We start from the raw sequence: 20,794 nt of genomic DNA on the forward strand, positions 1-20,794 counted from the left end.
TGGGCTACAGTTGTGAAGGCTGCTCTCAGCGCAAGGGGTGGGAGCTCTGCGGGTGGGGGAGGAGACCCAAGTAGGACATTTGATATTTGCTATATACTTTTTATACACAATTATATATAATATATATTTTTTGTTGTTTGTTTGTTTGTTTTTTGAGACAGGGTTCCTCTGTGTAGTCCTGGTTATCCTGGAATTCACTCTGTAGACCAAGCTAGCCTCCAACTCACAGAGATCCACTTGTCTCTGCCTCTTGAGTGCTGGGATTAAAGGCATGCGCCCTCAACTGCTTGGCTAGATATATAATTTTAATTGCAAAAAAAGAAATACAAAATACTTTAAAGTATTTGTGGACAGAATGGCTTACTTTGACTAGATAATAAGAATGTTTTTCATATTCAATTCTTAGATTTTGAACAAATAGGTAGTAAGTTTAAAAGATACAAAATTCTAATTATAGATAAGATATTAAATGGCTATTCTTCCCTCTCCTCGTTCTTTGTAGCTACCTACTTCTCTTCTGGGGAAACCTCTTATAAGTCGACAATGTGTGTTTTTATTTTTATTTTTTAAAAAAATTTGTCTCCACTGCATTAAAAAAAAAGATTTACTTATTTATTATATCTGTATACAGTGGTCTACCTGCATGTGTACCTACCTACAGGCTGGAAGAGGGCACCAGATGTTGTAAACCACCAGGTGGTTGTGGGAATTGAACTCAGGACTTCTGGAAGAGCAGTCAGGGCTCTTAACTGCTGAGCCATCTCTTCAGCCCCACTGCATTTTTTGAGACAGGGCTTCCCGTTGGTCCAGGAGCTCACCAGACTAGCAGTTTTAGCTGCCATAATTCTACTAAAAACAGTTTCTATTTATTATTTACAGCCTGGTCTGCAAAGCAAGTCCAGGACAGCCAAGGCTACACAGAGAAACCCTGTCTCGAAAAACCAAAAAAAAAAAAAAAAAAAAAAATTCATATTACATCCCATTTTTTACTCCCTTGCTCACATCCTTCTGTCCCCACCCTCCCTCCCTCTTCTGCTCTATTCCCCTCCTCTAGACCTCTGGCTAGGGTGGGGTGGGGTGCCCTCCTCCCCCACCATCTGACCACAGCCTATCAGGTCTCATCAGGATAGTCTGCATCTCCTTCCTCTGTGGGCCTGAAGGCTTCCCCATCAAGGGGAAGTAATCAAATCTCTGGCTCCGGATTTCAAGTCAGAGGCATAAAAACAGGTTCTTTATCATCCTTACACATTAATTTTCATTGCTTTGTTGACTAAGAGTCCATTTATTTCCTTGGTGTTTCACATTCTCCGAATGTTTGCATCTGAACCTCATAGAGCTGGGCCTGTCCCCCACTTCCCCTGCCCGCCCCCCCACCGCCTGGGCCTGTCCCCCTTCTCTTACCCCCCTCCTGTGCACACACCACCTGAGCCTGTGCCCCCCCCCCCCCACTTTAATACTTCCTTGTTTTCAGGATGAAAGCAGTAAACATCCCAGGCTCACTTGCAGTGTTCAGGTTACCAGCTCAAACCACTCAAATCCTTGGAGGATTTAGGTTCTACTTGCCCAGGGACGCTGCTTGGAGACCACGCTCCATCCTGCTGCTGTGCCCACTTCCTGTGAGTTTACCATTACCACAGGGACAGTGTTTGGTGCGATGTGTTCTAGCTCACGCAGTTGTCGCGTGGCAGGGCTGGGCCTGATCCCACATCACCACGCACTCTGCCTTTACCTGTCACCCCCTTTCATGACAGGCACAGAAGGGCTATTTATTAATGAACAGCCATGCGATTTCCTTAGTATTAACTTTTGAAAAGGGACTCTGGATAGTAGCAGGAAGTGAGTGGGAAGGCATGTCATAATACTACATGAAACAGGAATTAAAAAAGAAATTCCTTTTCTTATATAAGTGTCTCTACTTGGGACTGACTCTGGAAACTCATCCACTTTGGCTCCTGGTTCCTGCCAACATCATAAAAATTGTAAAATAAAAAATTGGACAATAAAACCCTGAAGTCTTTAGTAGAGCGCTCATTCATAGAACTATTACCCTGGTGATTTACTATCAAAAAATGCTGTCAAGTGCTTTTACTGACACGTTAATGGCCTCAGAAAGAGCCTCCAGACTGCTTTCCAAAGCTCTGTTTTTGAAGTAAGAAACTTCATTGTTAAAGTCCAGATGTATGGAAGAGGCTGAAATAGTCACACAGCCCGGATGCTGTGTCTACAAAATTTGGCTTTAATGCTTTGGTTAAAGACTGCATTTAAGGGCCAAGTGGGGTGGCACACACCTTTAACCCCAGCACTCAGGAGACAGAGGCTGGACGATCTCTGAGTTTGAGGCAAGCCAGCTTTACACAGTGAATTCCAAGCCAGCCAGGGCTGGGCTACCTTGTAAGACTTTGTCACCAGAAACAAACAAACAAACAAAACAACAAAAAAGCTAGGCGTTTTATCACATGTGGTAAATATATTATTTGGAAATCTTTAGAAGTTATTTTGTTTGTTTTGGGTACTGGGAGATAAAGCGAAGATCTTCTCAGACTTACTGTGCCCCGCCCGTGCAGTGTGGCACCTGGGAGGGTACTGTCTGCCCACCAAGGTCCCATGGCACGGGGTGGGGTGAAGTGAAGGTCCGATGCCTGTTACGCACATGGACTCCTCAACTATAACACAGATATTGCAGTGTGTTGTAAAAACTATCAAAGCTTTTAGCTTTTGTTATCTTTTATCTTTGTTATCTTAAAAAAAACAAAAAACCCAACTTTGTTAAAAGTAGTCACTTTGCCCACACAAGCCACACACTCTTTTCCTAGAGTGTAGAAGTTAAATATACACATTGACTTTGAATAACCTCTTTAATACTGTTCAGATTTTCTTGATTAAAAGGAAAGTTAGAAATGGGTGTGGCTGTTAGAAAGAAAATGGCCCCCAAAGCCCGCCTATAGGGAGTGGTGCTATTAGGAGGTGTGGCCTTGCAGGAAGAGGTGTGGCCTTGCAGGAGGAGGTGTGGCTTTGTTGGAGGAGGAAGTGTGTCACTGTGTGGGTGGGCTTTGAGGTCTCAGATGCTCAAACTATGCTTAGTGTGGCACATTGTCTCCTGTTGCTGCCTTTGGATGCCGGTGTAGAACTCTCAGCTCCTTCTGCAGCACTATGTCTGCCTGCACAACTCATGATGGTAATGAACTGAACCTCTGAACTGTAAGCCAGCCCCAATGAAATGTTTTCCTTTATGCGAGTTGCTGTGGTCATGGCGTCTCTTCACAGCAATACAAACCCTAACTTTTAAACTCTGAGTGGAAAAAAAAATGCCCTTCCCTTCTCAAGTTGCTTTTGTTGGAGTATTTATTTATTTATTCAATCATGTAACGGTAAAAGAAACAAACACACAGGCTCTGGCTTAGATCGTAACTTCAGAGTCATTTGCCTCTGCACTCCCAGGCCTGCAACTTTACCTTTTGAACCTCTGGTTTCTTTTAAAATTATTTGTGAAATGGGAAAATGATTTGAGGCTGTATCTTATAGGTATCTTAAGTAGTAAGTTATAGCTAATAATCTCTTGGTATCTGTGAGGGATCCAATCCAGGATGCAAAATCTGTGGATGTTCAAGTCATTATGAAAAATATTATAGTTGCTGGGCATGATGGTGCATGCCTTTAATCCCAGCACTCGATTGGCAGAGGCAGGCGGATCGCTGTGAGTTTGAGGCCAGCCTGGTCTAGGACAGCCAAGACTACACCGAGAAACCTGTCTCAAAAACCCAAAAAAAAAAAAAAAAAAAAAAAAGAAAGAAAAATATTGTTTACTATGCATAATATCATCTCATAGATTTTAGGTTATTTCTAAGTTACTTTCAGTACTTAATATAATAAAAACAGCACACAGCTATTATATAGCAAGAATTCACAAGGAAAAGGCTTGCACCTAGTTTGCTCCCTGCGTAGTTTTGACCTGTTGTTGGTTGGATGCATGGTTGGTTGGGTGCAGGGTTGGTTGGGTGCATGGTTGGTTGGGTGCATGGTTGGTTGGATGCAGGGTTGGTTGGGTGCATGGTTGGATGGGTGCAGGGTTGGTTGGATGCAGGGTTGGTTGGGTGCAGGGTTGGTTGGGTGCAGGGTTGGTTGGATGCAGGGTTGGTTGGGTGCAGGGTTGGTTGGATGCAGGGTTGGTTGGGTGCAGGGTTGGTTGGGTGCAGGGTTGGCTGGATGCACACACATGGGAGCCACAGCTGCAGAGAGCTGACTGCAGCCTCCATGCAGCCCTCAGTGTGCACCTGGCACAGGATTTATTTTTACTTCTCTCTCCTAGTGACTCCCTTTTGCCTAGATATTAAAGTAAATACGAGATTATTTGAAGAGAAGTTGCCTGCATAATGGTTCCTGGAAGTGAAAGGTGATTATTCATAGACTACTGAGGAGACTAAAGCAGTCTACAATCACACACCGTGTTGGAAGAAACCCTTAGGTGACTTTCTATCCAGAACCCAGTTTTCACAGGAAAGAGAAATTATCTTTAGTTACTTAATTTTGATACAAGGCCTCACGATATAGCCCTGGCTAACCTGGAACTATGTAGACCAGGCTAGGCTCAAATTCACAGAGACCAATTTGCCTCTGGCTGCCAAGAACTGTGCTTAAAGGCCTGCGCCATGCCTGGCATTTTTTATTATTCCAATTTACTAATTGTTTTGGTCAGTGCTGGCACTTGAGCCCACGGCCTTGTGTACAGCAGGCAAATGCTCTTAAGACTTACCTCTAGAACTTTCCCTTGCTGTCAGTGTCTGTCCTTTCTTGGGCTCCCCCAGAGACAGGAAGTCACTGCTGCTCCTGCAGTTTCAGTTGAGTACTTCCCCAGTGAAAGGAAGTTGAGAGCAGAGTTTCTACAATTTGTGTCCTCACCATGGTAGTGTCTTACTTCCCAGAGTAAACGGAAATCTCTTTTCTTCCTCCTCCCCTCTCCATTCCTCTTCTCTCTCTCCTCCCTGCCCCTCTCTTTCCCTCCCTCCCTTCCTTTCCCCTCCCCTCCCTTCCTCCCTCCCTTCCTTCCTCCTACACTTCCCTTCCCTTATACTTCCTCTCTTGTTTCCTCACAGTTCCTCAATTGAACCTAAGGTCTCATTCACACAAGGCACATGGCCATCAGACATATTTTCTTTATTTAGAAAATAATTCTTGGAGACCAGGTCTTGCTAAATTGCTCAGGCTGGACATGAATGCATTCAGTAGCTAAGGCAAGCCTTGATCCCTCTCAGCTTTCTAAGTGGTCCGTAGTTCAGGCCTGTGCTACCAGGCCTAGCAGAAATCTCTTTTATTAATGTCACCTTGTATTGAAAGCTTTTCTAAGTTTATTCCTTTGGCTAAGCAGCCCAAGGGTCTTCCGAACCCTCTTACTTAGACCCTCTTGTCATTGTCTAAGAGTCTGCGGATTGCTGGGCTATAGTGGCGCACGCTTTTAATTCTAGCACCCGGAAGGCAGAGGCAGGTGAATCTTTGAGAGTTCAAGGCTAGCCTGGTCTACAAAGTGAGTTCAGGGCAGGCAAGGCTACACACAGAGAGAAACCTGAAGGAGAGATAAACCTGTTTTTTAGGATCCCAAGTGTGGGATCGGAACGGTCTTGTGAGAGAACAGGTGAGGTTAATCCACTAGAAGACCAACCACCTCGTGCAGGAGCTTGATTGTTGCCAGCTGAAAAGATCCTGTGAACAGACTCTGGGTGGAGATATATAAATGAGCCCAGAAGCAGAGGCGGGGCCTTTGGAGACTTGGGATAGTTTTGTCTGTTCATCGCTCCACTTCGAGACGCTCCTAGAGAGAACTGCTCGAGGGAAGGCTTCAGGGCTCCAGCTCCTGCTAAGGTTCCGGGTTCTGGTTACTCAAGGTTCCAGCAGAAGAAATCCTTCTGATTACACCAGGAGAATCGCTCCTCGGAACTGATATCCTTACGGTTTTGTTATTGTGTTCTTTAATCCTCATTTCCTATTGTTTTGGTTAGTTGGGTTATAAGTGATGTACACTCAGTTAATAAGTTGTAATAAAAAAATATTGGGTAAAAAAATTGAGCTTACAGAAACCCTGTCTCGAAAAACAAACAAACAAACAAAAAAACCCCAACCAACCAACAAACAAAAGAGTCCGAGGGGTTCTACTCTCTGGATTAGAATTAGAATAAAAGAAGACACGAATATAACACTTGTGAGCTCAAAGTTACACTTGTTCTTGGGAGTCCAAGAAACAGCTGGAGCCAAGAAGTGATGTGTGGAACAGCAGAGGGTCGTTAATTGTACTCTCCTCCATGAAACAGGAAGAATTTAATCCTCTTACTTCTTGGCCCCTCCTCTTTTTATATTATATTTATTTATATTACTTATATTACCGGATTGACATCCTCAACGCTTACATTCTGATTTTTTTAAAATTAAATTTTGTTAGATGGTTTAGCTGTAGGGTCATTCTACATGTTTTAAATCAGAACAGCGTTTCAAGATCACACAATACAAAAATTTTTTTTTTATTGTGAGTCTAATCTTAGGCATGATAGAACCTATTGCATCCTGCTGAAAAGGTCCAGTGGGAACTGTCCATGGTCCTCCAGGCACAGAGTGACCAGCTCTGGGCAGTGTTTGCAGCTCTATAGTGGAGCCCTGGAACACAGTGGCTCCTGGGGCAGATAAAGCCACGGTCAGCCAGTACTGAGTTTGCTAATAATGAGACTTTCAAACTTGAGCTACATCTGTCCTTTTCAATATACACAATGGCACCAGGACAGCTCTAAAGCAGGAAAGGTCGGCTTGCCTGAAAGGTTGCACTGCAGCTTTTGAGTCACTGAACGTCTGTTAGAGCAGAAAAAACCACATCCTTGTCTACACAGCAGCTCTGGGAGCATGGAGGCACCTGCAGGGTAAATACTCCAGTTAAAAAAAAAAAACCCTTAAACACAACTTCAAAATTTTCACCAATCTTTCTATTTATGCACTCCACTGTGATGTTTCGGTCTGTGGGTATAGGGCCATAACTTTTAAAATTTATTTTGAATAGACTCCTCAGCAACACGTCTATAAATAGAAGAATAAATTAGTAGAAAAATTAAGTATCAGTGCATAAAGGACAAATCCAGAGTTCAAGCGTTAGAAGCCACAGCCATAAAATGAAAACTTAATCACAGTGAAGAGAGTAAGCTTGGTTAAAAAAAAAAAATCGCACAGCTGTTCACACCCGACTTTGAACATTTGTGCAAGGAGATTAAGAAAGAAGATCTTGGTTGTAGTCACAGGCTGGTTTTATAATAATATCTGAGCAAAAGTTAAAATTATACACCTTTATTAAAAAAAAACAAACACTGGCGAGGAGCAGAGCTTGCATTAGCGGTGAAGTTTGATTGTGATCACACACTAGCTTCCGGATGGCTTGCTAAGCGACGCCATCCCAGTTGGACTTTCCAGAGGGCTAGGCTCGGATCTTAAGATATTTGCAGAAGTTGGCAGTGGTGCCATCCTCTTTTGTAATCCTACCTATCAAGAGGGAGAGACAGGAGGATTGCCATAAGTTAAAGGCCAACCTGATCTACACTGTAAGTTCCAGGCCAGCCAGAGCTACACAGACAGATTGTGTCTCCGCGAAACAAACCAAGAAAAATAAAGATGCTTGCAGGAAGAAACCTTTCTTACAGAGGCTTGTTGAAATTAGGATTATAGGAAGATGCCCTCATGCCTAGTTTCCACGAGATTCTAAGGTGATTTCTTCAAGTTCAAGATATTTATTTGTAATTTGTATCTTAACAAACAAACAAACAAAAAAACAAAACAAACAAAAATCTATCATTGGTCCTGTTTTGGTAGGCGGTTCTGCTCTTTAGTCTGTAAATACAGTGTCACCAGAGACACATATCTGTATCCTAATTGTGTACTTTTGAATATTTGTCATTTGCATACTTTATAATTTAGCTTATAGTTATATTTTTGGGATTAGAATTGTAGCTTTAAAAGACGTTTGCATATTATATTTTGTTAGGTAGCATATCAAAAATTTATACCCAAGTTGTCCCTATTTAGAATACATGGGAGTGCTTGCTTTGTGGGGGAATTGCAAGGTTAACTTATTAATCATTACTACAGTGGGTAAAATTAAGTGACTGACTTTTAAAATTTATAAAATTAGTTTGGAATTGGGGGAAACAATTGTTGTATTTTTAGGGGAGTAATCTCAGCTCAGTCATATATAAATACGAATTGTAGTTAGCAAGTTCATGATAGGGATCAATTGTGTGCGTGTGTGTCATGCAGGAATGTGCGCTTGTTTGTGTGTGCGTGGAGGCTGGTGTTGATTGGGAGTCTTTTCCTCTACTGCTCATGCTCTTAATTTTCTGAGGCAGGAGCTCTCTCTGAACCTGCAGCTCATTAGTTAGGTCAGACTGGCTGGCCTGCCAGCTCTGGAGGTCTGTCTGTCTTTTCCTCACCACCCACCAGATCTCTTGGCTTTTTTATGTGGGGTCTGGGAATTTGAACTCAGGTTCTTATGATTTTAAAACAGGCATTTTTATTTACTGAGACATCTTTACACAAACCAATGAAAAGCTTTTTTTTTCATTGAACACTTTGTTTTTTTTTTAATACCACTTTTGCTTAAATGTAACAGTGAAGTCATTATTAGTCATTTGATGATTTAGTAGGACTGGGCCTAAGTATTATTGTTATTGTTGTTATTATTATTACTATTGTTATTATTTTGATAATTTTGAGACAGAGTCCCTCTATGTATCCCTGCCTGTCCTGGAGCTTATTATGGTAGGCCAGGCTGGCCTTGAACTCACAGAGATCCACTTGCCTCTGCCTCCCTAATGCTGGAATTAAAGGCGTGTTGTACCCACCCAGCAAGACTTGTTAATTACTATAAAATGTTTTAAGTGTTACCATCTGCCTAGGGCCTGTGTTTATTTGCAGATGTTTCTTCAGTGGAGGTCACTTCAGAGTTTTCTGGGAAAGAAGCTGTTTGCTTCTTCTTCTGTGTCAGTGTGGTCTGACAACAGTCACCAGGGCCCGGCTAGCAATGCTCATGTCACCTTACACCTCGTGTTTCAGTGTATCCTTGAGGTAGCCATGCAACGGACTCCAGGCCAGTGGCTTGCTCCTCGGGACTGCCCAGGTAATTGCATTCGCAGTCCTGAGGACAGCTATTTCCAGCGTATAAGTGGCCCTGAGTCCCAGAGTGATTAATCAGAGCACTGGGGAGTGGCTGTCCCCGAGGTCTGATGCTGGTTCTGGTTCCTTTATTTCATAGAGTAACAGCTTAAAGTTTGCTGGAGTGGACATTGCCAGAAAAAAAAAATCCAACCAAACTGCTTTTGTAATTTAATTAGACATCGTGATGGGTGCTTTGATTTAAAAAGAGGGACTATTTTGTTTTAGGGCAGTGGTTTTCAACCTTCCTTACATCATGACCTTTTAATACAGTTCCTCATGTTGTGGTGACCTCCAACCACAAAATAATAATAATAATAATAATAATAATAATAATAATAATAATAATAATAATAATAACAACAGCAACAGCAACACCACCACCACCACCAACAACAACACTTAGGCCCAGTCCTACTAAATCATTAATAATAATAATAATAATAATAATAATAATAATAATAATAATACTTCTTTTGGCTTTTCAAGTCAGGGATTCTCTGTGTAGACTTGACTGTCCTAGACTCTAGACTCACTTTGTAGGTCAGGCTGGCCTCAAACTCACAGTAATCCTCTGGCCTCTGCCTCCCTGAGTGCTGGGATTACAGGTGTATGCCACCATGCCCAGCTCATAAAGTTATTTGTTGCTACCTCATAACTGTAATTTTGCTACTGTTATAAGTCATAATGTACATATCTGATATGTGATCCCGTGAAAGGGTCATATGGCCGCCCCTCACCCCCACCCCCAAAGTGGTCACAATTCACAGGGGGTTAGACTAAAATGGTAGTGGGACAGTAGAGTGAGTAGAAACATTCCTAAAAGCTGAAATATCTTAATTATATTTGTTGCTCTTTTGGTGTTAGGTGGTAATTGATTAATCTACTTCAAATTGTCAGCAAGCCCACCATACTCTAGCATCTGATAGATTAATTTTTTAAAAATTATGTTTTATCTATCTGTATCCATCTATCTATCTGTCTATCTATCTATCTATCTATCATCTATCATTTATCTATCATCTATGTGTCTATGTACCTATCTATCATCTATCTATTTTTGTGTGTGTTGCTAGCATGTTATATGCATGTATGGAGGTCAAATAACAATTTATGGAGAAGTTAGTTCTGTCCTTCCACCATATGCGTCTTGGGGATTGAACTCAGTTCTTTGGGCTTAGTGGCAGTCGCTTTTAACCCCTGAGCCGTTTTGCTGTAGTAGATTTTTAGAAAAAATGTATCTTAAAGGCTTTTTGTGGAAAGCTGCTTTCAAATATCACTATTTTTTTTGTTTGATTGGTTGGTTTTGGTTTTTCGAGATAACATTTCTCTGTATTGCTTTGGCTGTCCTGGATGCACTCTGTAGACCAGGCTGGCCTCAAACTCACAGAGATCCGCCTGCCTCTGCCTCCTGAGTGCTGGGATCAACGGCATGCACCACCACTCAAAGCCCAAATATCACTGTTGATGATGAGAGATTCGTGCTTTTATATGAGGGGGCTTCTTTCCATATATAAGCTAATATGTAATATTCTATATGGCCTTGGAACTCTAAAGTCATTAGGGTTAACATTTATCCTTGTGACATTGAATTTAAGGCATCAATTATCTAAGTAAAAACAGTTGGTTATCACCAGCACTGATCCTGGTTACCACAGTTGAGCAAGTAGGCAGATCCTACTCCTATCTGAAGAGAAATCCGTAAATGCTAAAAATACGGTGTCTCTGATAAAGGACCCTTGGCTCTACCTAAAGGCTTATGATTTAGTTAGCAATGACAGTGAGTTTTCTTGAAATAGAAGGGGAGAACCAAGACCTCCCCAAAGCAAAACATTTTATAAAATAACCTCCATGATGTGTTGTTACCCTGCCAGGGATAGGCTTTCCTAAGTACTTGCCTTTAGGTGGCTATTTTTCTTTCTAACCGACGACTGTTTATTTATTTATATTTATTTGCTTTGGAATTGCCATAAAAAGGGAAAAAGTTACGTTTTCCTCTATGAAGTAGGAAGTGGCATTCAGCTCGCCCCATTCCCTGAATGCCGTTGATGGAGATAAATTCTCTTTAAAAACCATTTCTAATGTAAGAGGGGTGGCTGTATTTTAACAGCCAGAAATGTTACTGCCCCCTTGGGTGAGGCTGTGCTCAAGGATGTTGTGTCTTTTTAGTGCCCTTTGCCCCTAACATTTTATTAAAAAAAAAAAAAGGTAAAACCCAAGTCCTTTAGTTCAGCACGACTATATTGTAAGGCAGGCTAACCACTTGTTTGATCTTAGTTGATGGCCTGCATTGTTTTGTTTTTGTTTTTAAATCTAGGGATATGTATGGTATTTTTTAAAGATTATTCTTCTAAGTTGTCTTTCCTACCACAGAGCTGTTCTTTCAGTCATTCTTCAAGCTCTGTCAGTTTTCTTTTTCCTTTTCTGAGAGGAAAAGTTAGTCAGTGAACTAGAAGAAAGGCCCAGGCCTCCTCTGTGGAGTGACACTTCTAAGAGACAGCCAGTCTGGTAGTTGTTGTTCTTCCTCCTCCTCCCCCTCCTTCTCCTCCTTTTCTTCTTCCTCTTCCTCCTCCTCTTCTTCTTCTTCTTCTTTGAGACAGGCTTGCTCTGTACAGCTCTGGCTATCCTGGAACTCACTCTGTAGACCAGGCTGGCCTCAAATTCATGAGATCCACCTGCTGCTGCCTCCCAAGTTCTAGGACTAAAGGTGGCTATTATTATTATTTTTTTCCGGTCTAGGTTTTAAAACAGGATTAAAGCAGCAATTCTGTTCAAATAACTTTTTTTTTTTTTTTGAGGCAGTATCCTATGTCATCTAGGCTAGCCTCAGACTTGCTGTGCAGCCGATTTCCTGCGCCTACTTTCTGCTCCTGGTTTCTGTGATCTTGGGGCTGGAACCTAAGGCTGAGTGCATGCTAGGCAAGCACTCTACCAACCTAGTCACATCCTAAAGTCTCTCAAGGAGTTTTTTTTTTGCCAGGTGTGGTGGCTCACGCCTTTTATCCCATCACTCTGGAGGCAGAGGCAGACGGATCACTGTGAGTTCGAGGCCAGCCTGGTTTACAAAGCGAGTCCAAGACAGCCAAGCTTAACACAGAGAGACCCTGTCTCACAAAACCAAAAAAAAAAGAAAAGAAAAGAGGTTAAAAAATTGTTTTTTAAATTTATTTTTTAAATACGAAAGTTTATTTATTTATTTTTATATGTATAAGTGTAAACCACATGCATGCCTGGTGCCTGTGGTGGTCAATAGAAGGTGTCAGATCCCTGGGAACTGGCGTTCTAGCTAGCTTTATGAGCCAGTGTGTGTTTACTGGGAATTAAACAGGGGTCCTCTGGAAGAGCAGCTAGTGTTCTTAACCACTGGACTCTCTCTCCAGCCCAAATGACTTGATTTAATAACTGTACGAAGCAATGGAGGGACTGTACAGCTGAAATTGCAATGTGCATCTATCTAACCTTCTGGTCCCTGAGACCCTGGTAAGCGAGGCAAGCGGATGCCTCATCCGATGCGCATGGACCCTTTTACTCTTCTCGTTCTGTGTAACCTTTCAGGACTTGGTCAGTGCTGTGGAGGCAAGAACAGCTCTAGAAAGGGAAGCCAAGCTCTTCCAAGAACGGCTGCTTGCTGTGCAGCGAGCCTGGAATACTTCAAAACAGGAGCTGAACCAGCTGAGGAAAAGCTGCCAGCAGCTGGACACGAGCGTGAAGGCCAGCAGGGATGCCGCGGCGGCCTCGCAAAGCCAGAACTCCTGCTTCAGGGAGAAGCTCGCTGCGCTTCTTAGCAGCAGATTCGATATGGCTGAGTCCACGGAGGACGCCATCTTGGAGCGGATTCGAGAGCTTGGCATCCAGGAAGAGAGCCAGAAAAGGGTGAGTAGGCCGTTGCCGCTCACAACTCCCTCAGCATTAACTCAGCCTTGTCTCGGAGTTAGTACATAGGAAAGCCCGGTCATTCACGGAGCTGGAACCCCGTCTGTCTATGCGTTTACTCACAGTGGCATGAGCTCAGGCAAGACCCTGAGGTCATGGCTTCTGAGATTTTGCGGGGGGGGGGGGTTGAGACATGTTTTCTCTGTGTAATACCCCTGGTTGACCTGGACTCACTTTATAGACCAAGCTGGCCTCGAACTCTGAGAGCGTCCTGCCTCTGCCTCCCAAGTGCTGGGATTAAAGGCGCATACCACCACTCCCAGGAGACTTCCGAGATTTTCAGTGACCTTTTCAGCGTCTTTTTTCTCTCCTCCCTCCCTCCTCCGCCTCCGTGTGGCTGTGTATGGTGTGTACATACATTTGCATGCATCTGGGAAGATGCAGGTGTATGGGCCTGTGGAGCCTGGAGGTAGATTCCAGGAGTCTGTCTTTGAGATAGGCTTTCTCAGTCAACCGTAGATGTGGTCAACCTCACTTAGACAGCTTGCTCTAGATGCTCGTCTCTGCCTTTCAAGGCTAGAATTACCGGCGAATCACCAGGCCCACCAGGAGATTCCCATGCCTGATTTGCTGGTTTACACAGTGAATACTTTAATCTCCGGGCCATCTTCCCGGCCCCAGTGATTTCTTCTTCTTTTTTTGCAATGACTATGGTGGCACCCATATTCTCACGCTTGGAAAAGGAAGCTCTTAAACTGAGCTACCATCCCAGCTGGTTTTTATTTATTTTTATTTTTATTTATTATTATTATTTTTCCATCCTAGCTGTTTTAGATTTTACTTTCTCATCTTGTCAGCAACCAGCGCAAAGTTCACAGTCCCTGTTCAAAACTGCAAAGTTCTTCAGGTTCATTGTGCCTTTTCTTTTCCAGGGAGTGAGTGGTGTTTTTGAGGTAGCGGAGCAGGTTCATGACGTAGCCCAGGCTGGCTTCTAGCTCGCAGGAAAACCCCCTGGTTTTATAAGGCCTTCTGAGCGCTAGCATTGCAGGCCTGTTCCACCACACTCCTCAGTGTACTTTGGAATTTAGGGTATTTATGGGCTTATAAAATAAGTATAGGACAAAGCCATATACCAACCACACACAGTTCTAGACTATACCCCTTTATAGTACCCACTTACTGTGCTACAGCCGAACCCGTGAGGCACTTCAGGTAGACCGAATGGAGACTGTAAACAGCCTGAGTCATTTCTGATGAGGGTTTGTTGTCCTGAAGGGTCAGGTCAGGCCAAGCCTTGCTAGGAAATAGGTTACCAGTGTTTGCCTCACAAGGTTGTTGTTTAATAGAGGCAGTCAGTGGAACAGTTGCTGTATACCCTGAAATTGTGATGTACACCATCTGGCCAGTCAAAACAACAAACGCTCACTGTTGCTGATGTGTCCTCTCTCTCTCTCCCCTCCGTCCTCCCTTCTGTCTTTGGCGTATGGCTGGTTCTTTTGGCGTTAGACTCGTTCAGGAGACAAGTGTGCTTTTCCATCTTTCAGTGCCACTCACCCACAGGTCACTACTGTGTCTGTCTTCCGTGTTCTCCGTCTCCTCCCTGTCTCCTGTCCTTGCTGACTATAGTCTTATTGTCTACTGCTTTGTATTTGATCGTCCTCCTCCCTTCAAGGATTCTGAATACAGGTGAGAACATGCGGTATCCTTCCTTCTGTGGTTTCTCTCGCTTAGCACAGTGTCCCCTCCGTCCACCCATGTTGTAGTAAGAAGGGTGATAAGGAGATGGCATGTTCACTCATCAGTCCTAGGACATTTACTAAATATGGATCTTAGAACATATTTAAATACACACAATACATTTTATCTATTTATTTTTGGGAGTGTGTGTGTGTGTGTGTGTGTGTGTGTGTATGTGAAGGCTAGAAGTTGACCCTTGGGTCAACATTATCCCTCAGGTACCATCCATTTTTTTTTTCTTGTCTTTGAGACAGGATCTCTCACTGGCCTAAAAAAATCACTAGTTGGCTAGGCTACCTGGCCAGTGAACCTCAGGGATCTGCCTATCTCTACCTCACCAGGCCCTGGTTTTATTATGTGGGTTCTGGTGACTGTGTTCAGGTCCCCGTCTTTGCAATACTGACTGAGCTCTCAGCAGCCCCACAATGACTTTTTTTTTTAAAGTTAGTTTAGGAATACGTTTGTAAATAAAAAAAATCATGCATGCTCTACAAGCAATTATGGCCTCTTTGGCTCAGTGTGCAGTGTTCTTTAGCTGAGTGCACCCTGTAATGTGTATAGATCCCTGAGAGTATGTCCTTTTTTTTCCCCCTGTGACTCAGTTTACACATAGGAACTCAACTGAGGTAAATAATTTACAGAACTGGAAAGAACTTCAGAAAGTTGTCTTGAGTGCTCATATGTGTACGCTAATAGCTAATGTCCTCCCCTGTTCATTTTATTGCTTTTAAATCTATATATCTCAGATTCCCTCTTACTATTTTAATTCCAGCATGTGAAACATGGCACACAGTTGCCAGCCTGATGTATATGTTTATTTCCTAAAGCAGAGCGGTGTAAATTGGTTAAGCTGGCTATGCCTCCCCCACTCCCCATATAAATGAGAATGATTCAGTCTTTTTAGTGTTTTTCTCGGCCTCCCCTACCCTGTAATTTTTCTCAATAGCTGCACTTCCCATTTAAAAGCCCCAAATCAAGCATCTAGCTGGTGTCTTGTGTGACTCATCTTCAAGTAAAATCAGGAGAAAATGGATTTTGCGCATTGTCTTAGAAATGTTTTTTGAAGAATGGGCGTTTTACAAATTGATGAATCTGTTTGTGGAGGAGGCTGCTTCTCCCTGCCAGCTGCCATGGCTACGGGCAGCCAGCTGTTGAGTCATCCAATGTGAAGGCCTGGCACATGGTCTACTCTGTGTGCTCGCTTACCTGCAGGACATGGCTTCTCTTGTCCACTCCTTGGCTGTCCATTCTCCCTCTCCCAGACTTGCAGTTCTTAGTAGAATTGAGGACACTGCCCCCCCCCCTTCTTCAGTAAGTCATTTCTACTTCTTCCTTGAATTTCTGCTCCTGGCAAAATTTAATTGTCTCTTTATACAGTTGTACCATATCTTAGGCTAGGAATTCTTAACCAGCGTGTTCTCTCTCTCTCTCTCTCTCTCTCTCTCTCTCTCTCTCTCTCTCAGATCTTGCTATGCATCCATACTGTTGTTAAATCTATGGTCTTCTTGACTTGGCCTCCTGGTGCTGAGATTACAGGTGTGCACCATCATACCCAGCTCTCTATGGGATAATCTGTCTGTCTGTCTATATGTGTGTGTATGTGTCTATGTGTATATGTGGGTATATATGTGTGTGTGTATGTGTATATGTGAGTATTTATATATGTTTGTATACGTGTGTATGTATGTGTATATATGCATATATGTGGGTGTTTATATATGCATGTGTGTATGTTGTATGTATGTATGTGTATATGTGTATATATGTAGATATATATACACACACATGTATATGTGCATATGTGCTTGTATGTGTGTATGTGTGTGTGTGGCAGGTGGAGATAGAGTCCTGTGTCTGTAGTAGCATCTCCAACCTCTTCCTGTTATGCCCTAGTTGGACCCTCAGCCCCAATCTGAGACAACCACTGTGTCTCTGGGACTAGCCAAATGCCTCCCCATCAAGGGCAAAATCAATCTGATCAAAGCCTTCTGTTCCAGAGGAAGGTCCTACTGCTGGTTCCCCAGAAGCCCAAAAGGACTTTTTAGCTGTTATTTAGCCTTGAATTTCAGGATATGTACCAGATATTTAAGAACAGTGACTTCTTGCATGATGGCCAAAACTTGCAATATTTTTAGATTTTACTTGTGAACTTTGAGGCAAGAATTTCCACAGTTTGAGGTATTTCCTAATTTACTAATCTGGATGAGAACTGATTGTGCAGCAATGATGCTTCCTGATCAATTTCTTATTTCTTAAACCAAATATAGAGTCATAGAAGCCCATTCACCTTGGCGCAGATGGTCTTTGTGCCCTTCTTTCCTTTCTGCCTCAGCTGGGAAGTCTCCCAGTCTAGAGGCTCTGCAGGTGCTGTGAAGTTCTACACCCCAGAGAAATCCAAATCTCATGACCCACACCATTTTCCTGCCACTCAGTAGACGTTGCCCAGGAAGTACCAGCAGGCTTCCACTGACAAATCTGCACGTTCACTCCTGGGTGCAGCAGTGTCGCTTCCATCCTCCCTACTTGTGTTTGATTCCTGGCACAGCATTCACAATGTGCCACTAACTGGGCTGTGCCAGGGGAGCTACCCAGCTGACGGTTCTGGCAGTTAGCATTCTAAAGCTGAGGTGGAGTTTGGGCTGCTTCCTCTGTTCTCGCAGCTCACTTGGCGTCTGATGGCCCCAGGCCCTTCCTGGGCGATGCACGGGTTCTCTCTCTGTTCTTACAGTATCTTCCTTTCATATATGTCTGTTTCTGCATTAAAGTTTCTCCCTTATATAAAGACAACAGACAAAGCCAGGTGTGGTGATGCACGCTTTTAATCCCAGCACTTGGGAGGCAGAGGCAGGCGGATCTCTGTGAGTTTGAGAACAGCCTGGTCTACAAAGTGAGTCCAGGACAGCCAAGGCTACACAGAGAAACCCTGTCTCAAAAAACCAAAACCAAACCAAACCAAACAAACAAAGAAAAAAAGACGACAGATCTTACCCCAATGCCCCAACCGTAACTTGGGTATCTCTGCAAAGCCTCATTCCGAGGTCCTGGGTTAAACTAACTTACCTTTTTTTCTGGTACCACATTAGCCCATAACAAAGGTTGGCTTGAACAAAGAGCGGAGGGGAGCTGGTTAGCTAGTCAATGTTGTTTACCACACATTCTGACATGAGGGAATGGGAACCTGGTTGATGTTAAATTAAGCCTTGCTGCCTGATAACTTCTAAACTGAAAGATACTATTTCAATAAGGGGAAAAAGTTGTTTCTGTCCACAAGATGCCAGGTCTTTGGTGACCCAGGAGGCTTTTCCCAGCCACAGTGCTCTGGGGTTGTGGTTTGGTAGAGTTTCTGAGCAAAAGAACTCTCTGGGGAGACCAACAATTCTGTCCTTTGGAAGTGACTTACCTCAGAGGGTGCATTATGACTTTACCCACCCCTCCCCCAATCTCTGTTGTTTCACTTTGGAGGATAGTTTGCTGAAGTGCAAATTGTCTTTAATTAGTGAACTAATAATTATCTGTTTAATTAACCAGATTGAGGCTGTGTTTCTTGTGATGCCTCCTACATCCTCAGCAGAGAAACCCTCAGACCATCACCTGTACGTTCAGACAAGAACACGAAGGAAGAATGGTAGAAGGAAAAGTCTGTTGGTTCTTTAGATGTCTTGGTGTCAAAAACAACAGGTTTACAGTTTGACTGGGAACACCCAGGCAACTGGTATCTGGTGTTGGCAAGAATGGAATCAGCTGCACTGTTAATTTATTTGAATACGTTTTTGTAAATTTAATTATGAAAAAAACCTAGGTGTGTTGTGTGCCCTGACGGCTAGCCTAGCTTCGGAAGCTCAGCTTTGTGACGGAGCAGATTGGGAAGGGCCTCAGCTCCCTGCTCCAGTCTAGACCTCGGACTCTGATTCACTCTGAAGAGTTCAACTGTCCAGTTACTTGTCTTCTTCAAAGTGGCTTGCGTTGGCTTTTCAAGGCTCTTTAGAGCGTCCTTGGGTCCACACAGGTGGAGTGCAGGCAGAGTTCTCTTGGCTTTGACTCAAATGCTTTTGTCCCTCATTTTCTTCTCTAGAGAGAGTTCTAACTGGTGGTTACAAGCACAGATTGTTCTTCCAAAGGACCAATTCCTAGCACCCACATGACAGTTCACACTGTCTGTCACTCCTGTTCCAGAGGATCTGACACCAACATACATAAAATAAATAAAAAGTAAATAAATCATTAAAAAAAGAAAAGAAAAGAAATGTGTCTAGTTGAGATGGGATCTCATATAGCTCAGGCTGGCCATGGAGTTTCGTAGCCAACGATGTCTTAATTGTCTTGCCTCCTCCACCTCCCAAGTGCTAGGGTTGTAGGCACGGGCCACCACATCTTGTCGACAGAGGGACGTTTTTGCTGGTTTAAAAACACTCTTTAAGGAAACAACATATGATCGGTTGACCCCAGACTTTGGAGTGGAAATACTGATGACAGAAATGGGCACACCGTGCTGAACTCCAAGCACAGCTGCTGCTGGTAGTGTGATGGGACAGATGGGGAGGAGCCTCAGCTCTCTGCGTCACTCTAGACCCTGGGCTCTCAGGTAGCACACTCCCGGCATTCTGAAGAGTTCTAAGAGCTGAAAATGTGGATTGAGGCCTGTCAGAATCTTCTGCTCTGAATTAATATTAAATACTTCCCTGGGAAAAACAACTCCTCAAATATGGCTCTGAGTAACTTACCATCAGATACTGGTGTAGAATGCCCGCTGAAAGACAGAATGAGTTATATTATGGGCTTGGCACCCTGCAAGCCATAAAGCCTAGAAGGAGATTTTAATTTGTTCGGTCTGACTTCTTTCAGCTGTCGCTTTGGTCCACTCTGGAACAGGTAGTTGAGGTAGCCTCTGGCCTTCTTCACTGACCTGGATCCACCACCTGTTTGCTGTTCTTTTCTTGTATGGGAATGCTTGGGCCAAGGGTGGGGACATTGCAGCATGGGCTCATGTAGACCAGGCGGGACTGGAGCTTCTGACTTCTCTGTCTTGCTTCTATCTTCCAGTGCTGAGACTGTTTTGTAAGCCAGTCTCAGAGGCTAGGCACATGCTGTAAACTGACTTGTACGCCCAGCTCCGTGTCTCTAGGTATGAGTGTCTTGCCTGTATGTGTATGTATATGTACCTTTGAGATTGGAAGAGGTCAGTGGGTCCTGGGCTGGGGTCATATCATATAGTAGGGAGCTACCACGAAGGCTCTGAGAGTTGAACCCTGGTCCTCTACAAGAGCAACAAATGCTCTTAGCTACCAAGCCATCTCTCTGGCCCCTCATGACGGGTTCTTCATGCAACCATTGAAATACTACTGATTATGAATGGCATAAAATGGTGCTTAAACCATTACTAGGTAAAAATAAAGACAGGAAGTTGTGTACATGACTTAAGCTTGACTATATCTTAATAATATAAAATTAATACATTATTTTAAACAAACAAATAACTGTGGTCTCTGGAGGATCATGGAATTTTTTTTTTGCAAATTCATAATTTTGGCCCTTAATGAACATTGTACAATACATATTTATTATCTTGTATTATATTATATAGGGATGAATGAAAACTCAAGTAAATGAGGACTTTCTTTCTTAATCTATGCTTATTGGTTCTTCATTGTGTGTCAGAGTGTGAGTCAAATTAAATATTGTTTCAGAAAAATTCAGTGTTTTGCACTAAGCATGTTTGTATAGATGACTAGGAAAACAGCAAAGCCTGTTTTCTGTTCTTGATTTAGATTGTAAAAAACCTAAAACAGTCTAGGCAATTAGCACTGTAGGGCAGCACTGTAGTGCTTTGTAAACATCTATTACTCTTTTCCTTTCTGTTTCCAAAAACAAAAGAAAACATATTCACTTACCAGTGTTTTATCCCATTTTTATTGTGCTCAGCATTTTCTAAAAACTGAATTCAGAAAAATCAATGTGGGTGGTCTGAAAGTGCACTTTAAGTCTGTGATTTTGCTTTTTGTTTTGGGGGATGGGA

The 20,794-nt window shown here is 43.0% G+C and overlaps 1 protein-coding gene across 1 annotated transcript in view; it reads left to right on the plus strand.

Annotated features, from left to right (window-relative positions):
• Positions 1-20,794, plus strand: part of CCDC170 (coiled-coil domain containing 170) — a 70,850-nt gene that overhangs the window by 29,920 nt on the left and 20,136 nt on the right. The window contains exon 6 of the mRNA XM_084777522.1: positions 12,727-13,044. Coding sequence (XP_084633648.1) covers positions 12,727-13,044 — 318 coding nt within the window. The remainder of the gene's footprint in view (positions 1-12,726; positions 13,045-20,794) is intronic.

This window comes from Acomys minous (genome assembly GCF_964271855.1).
Source record: "Acomys minous genome assembly, chromosome: 3".
Lineage (NCBI taxonomy): Eukaryota > Metazoa > Chordata > Mammalia > Rodentia > Muridae > Acomys > Acomys minous.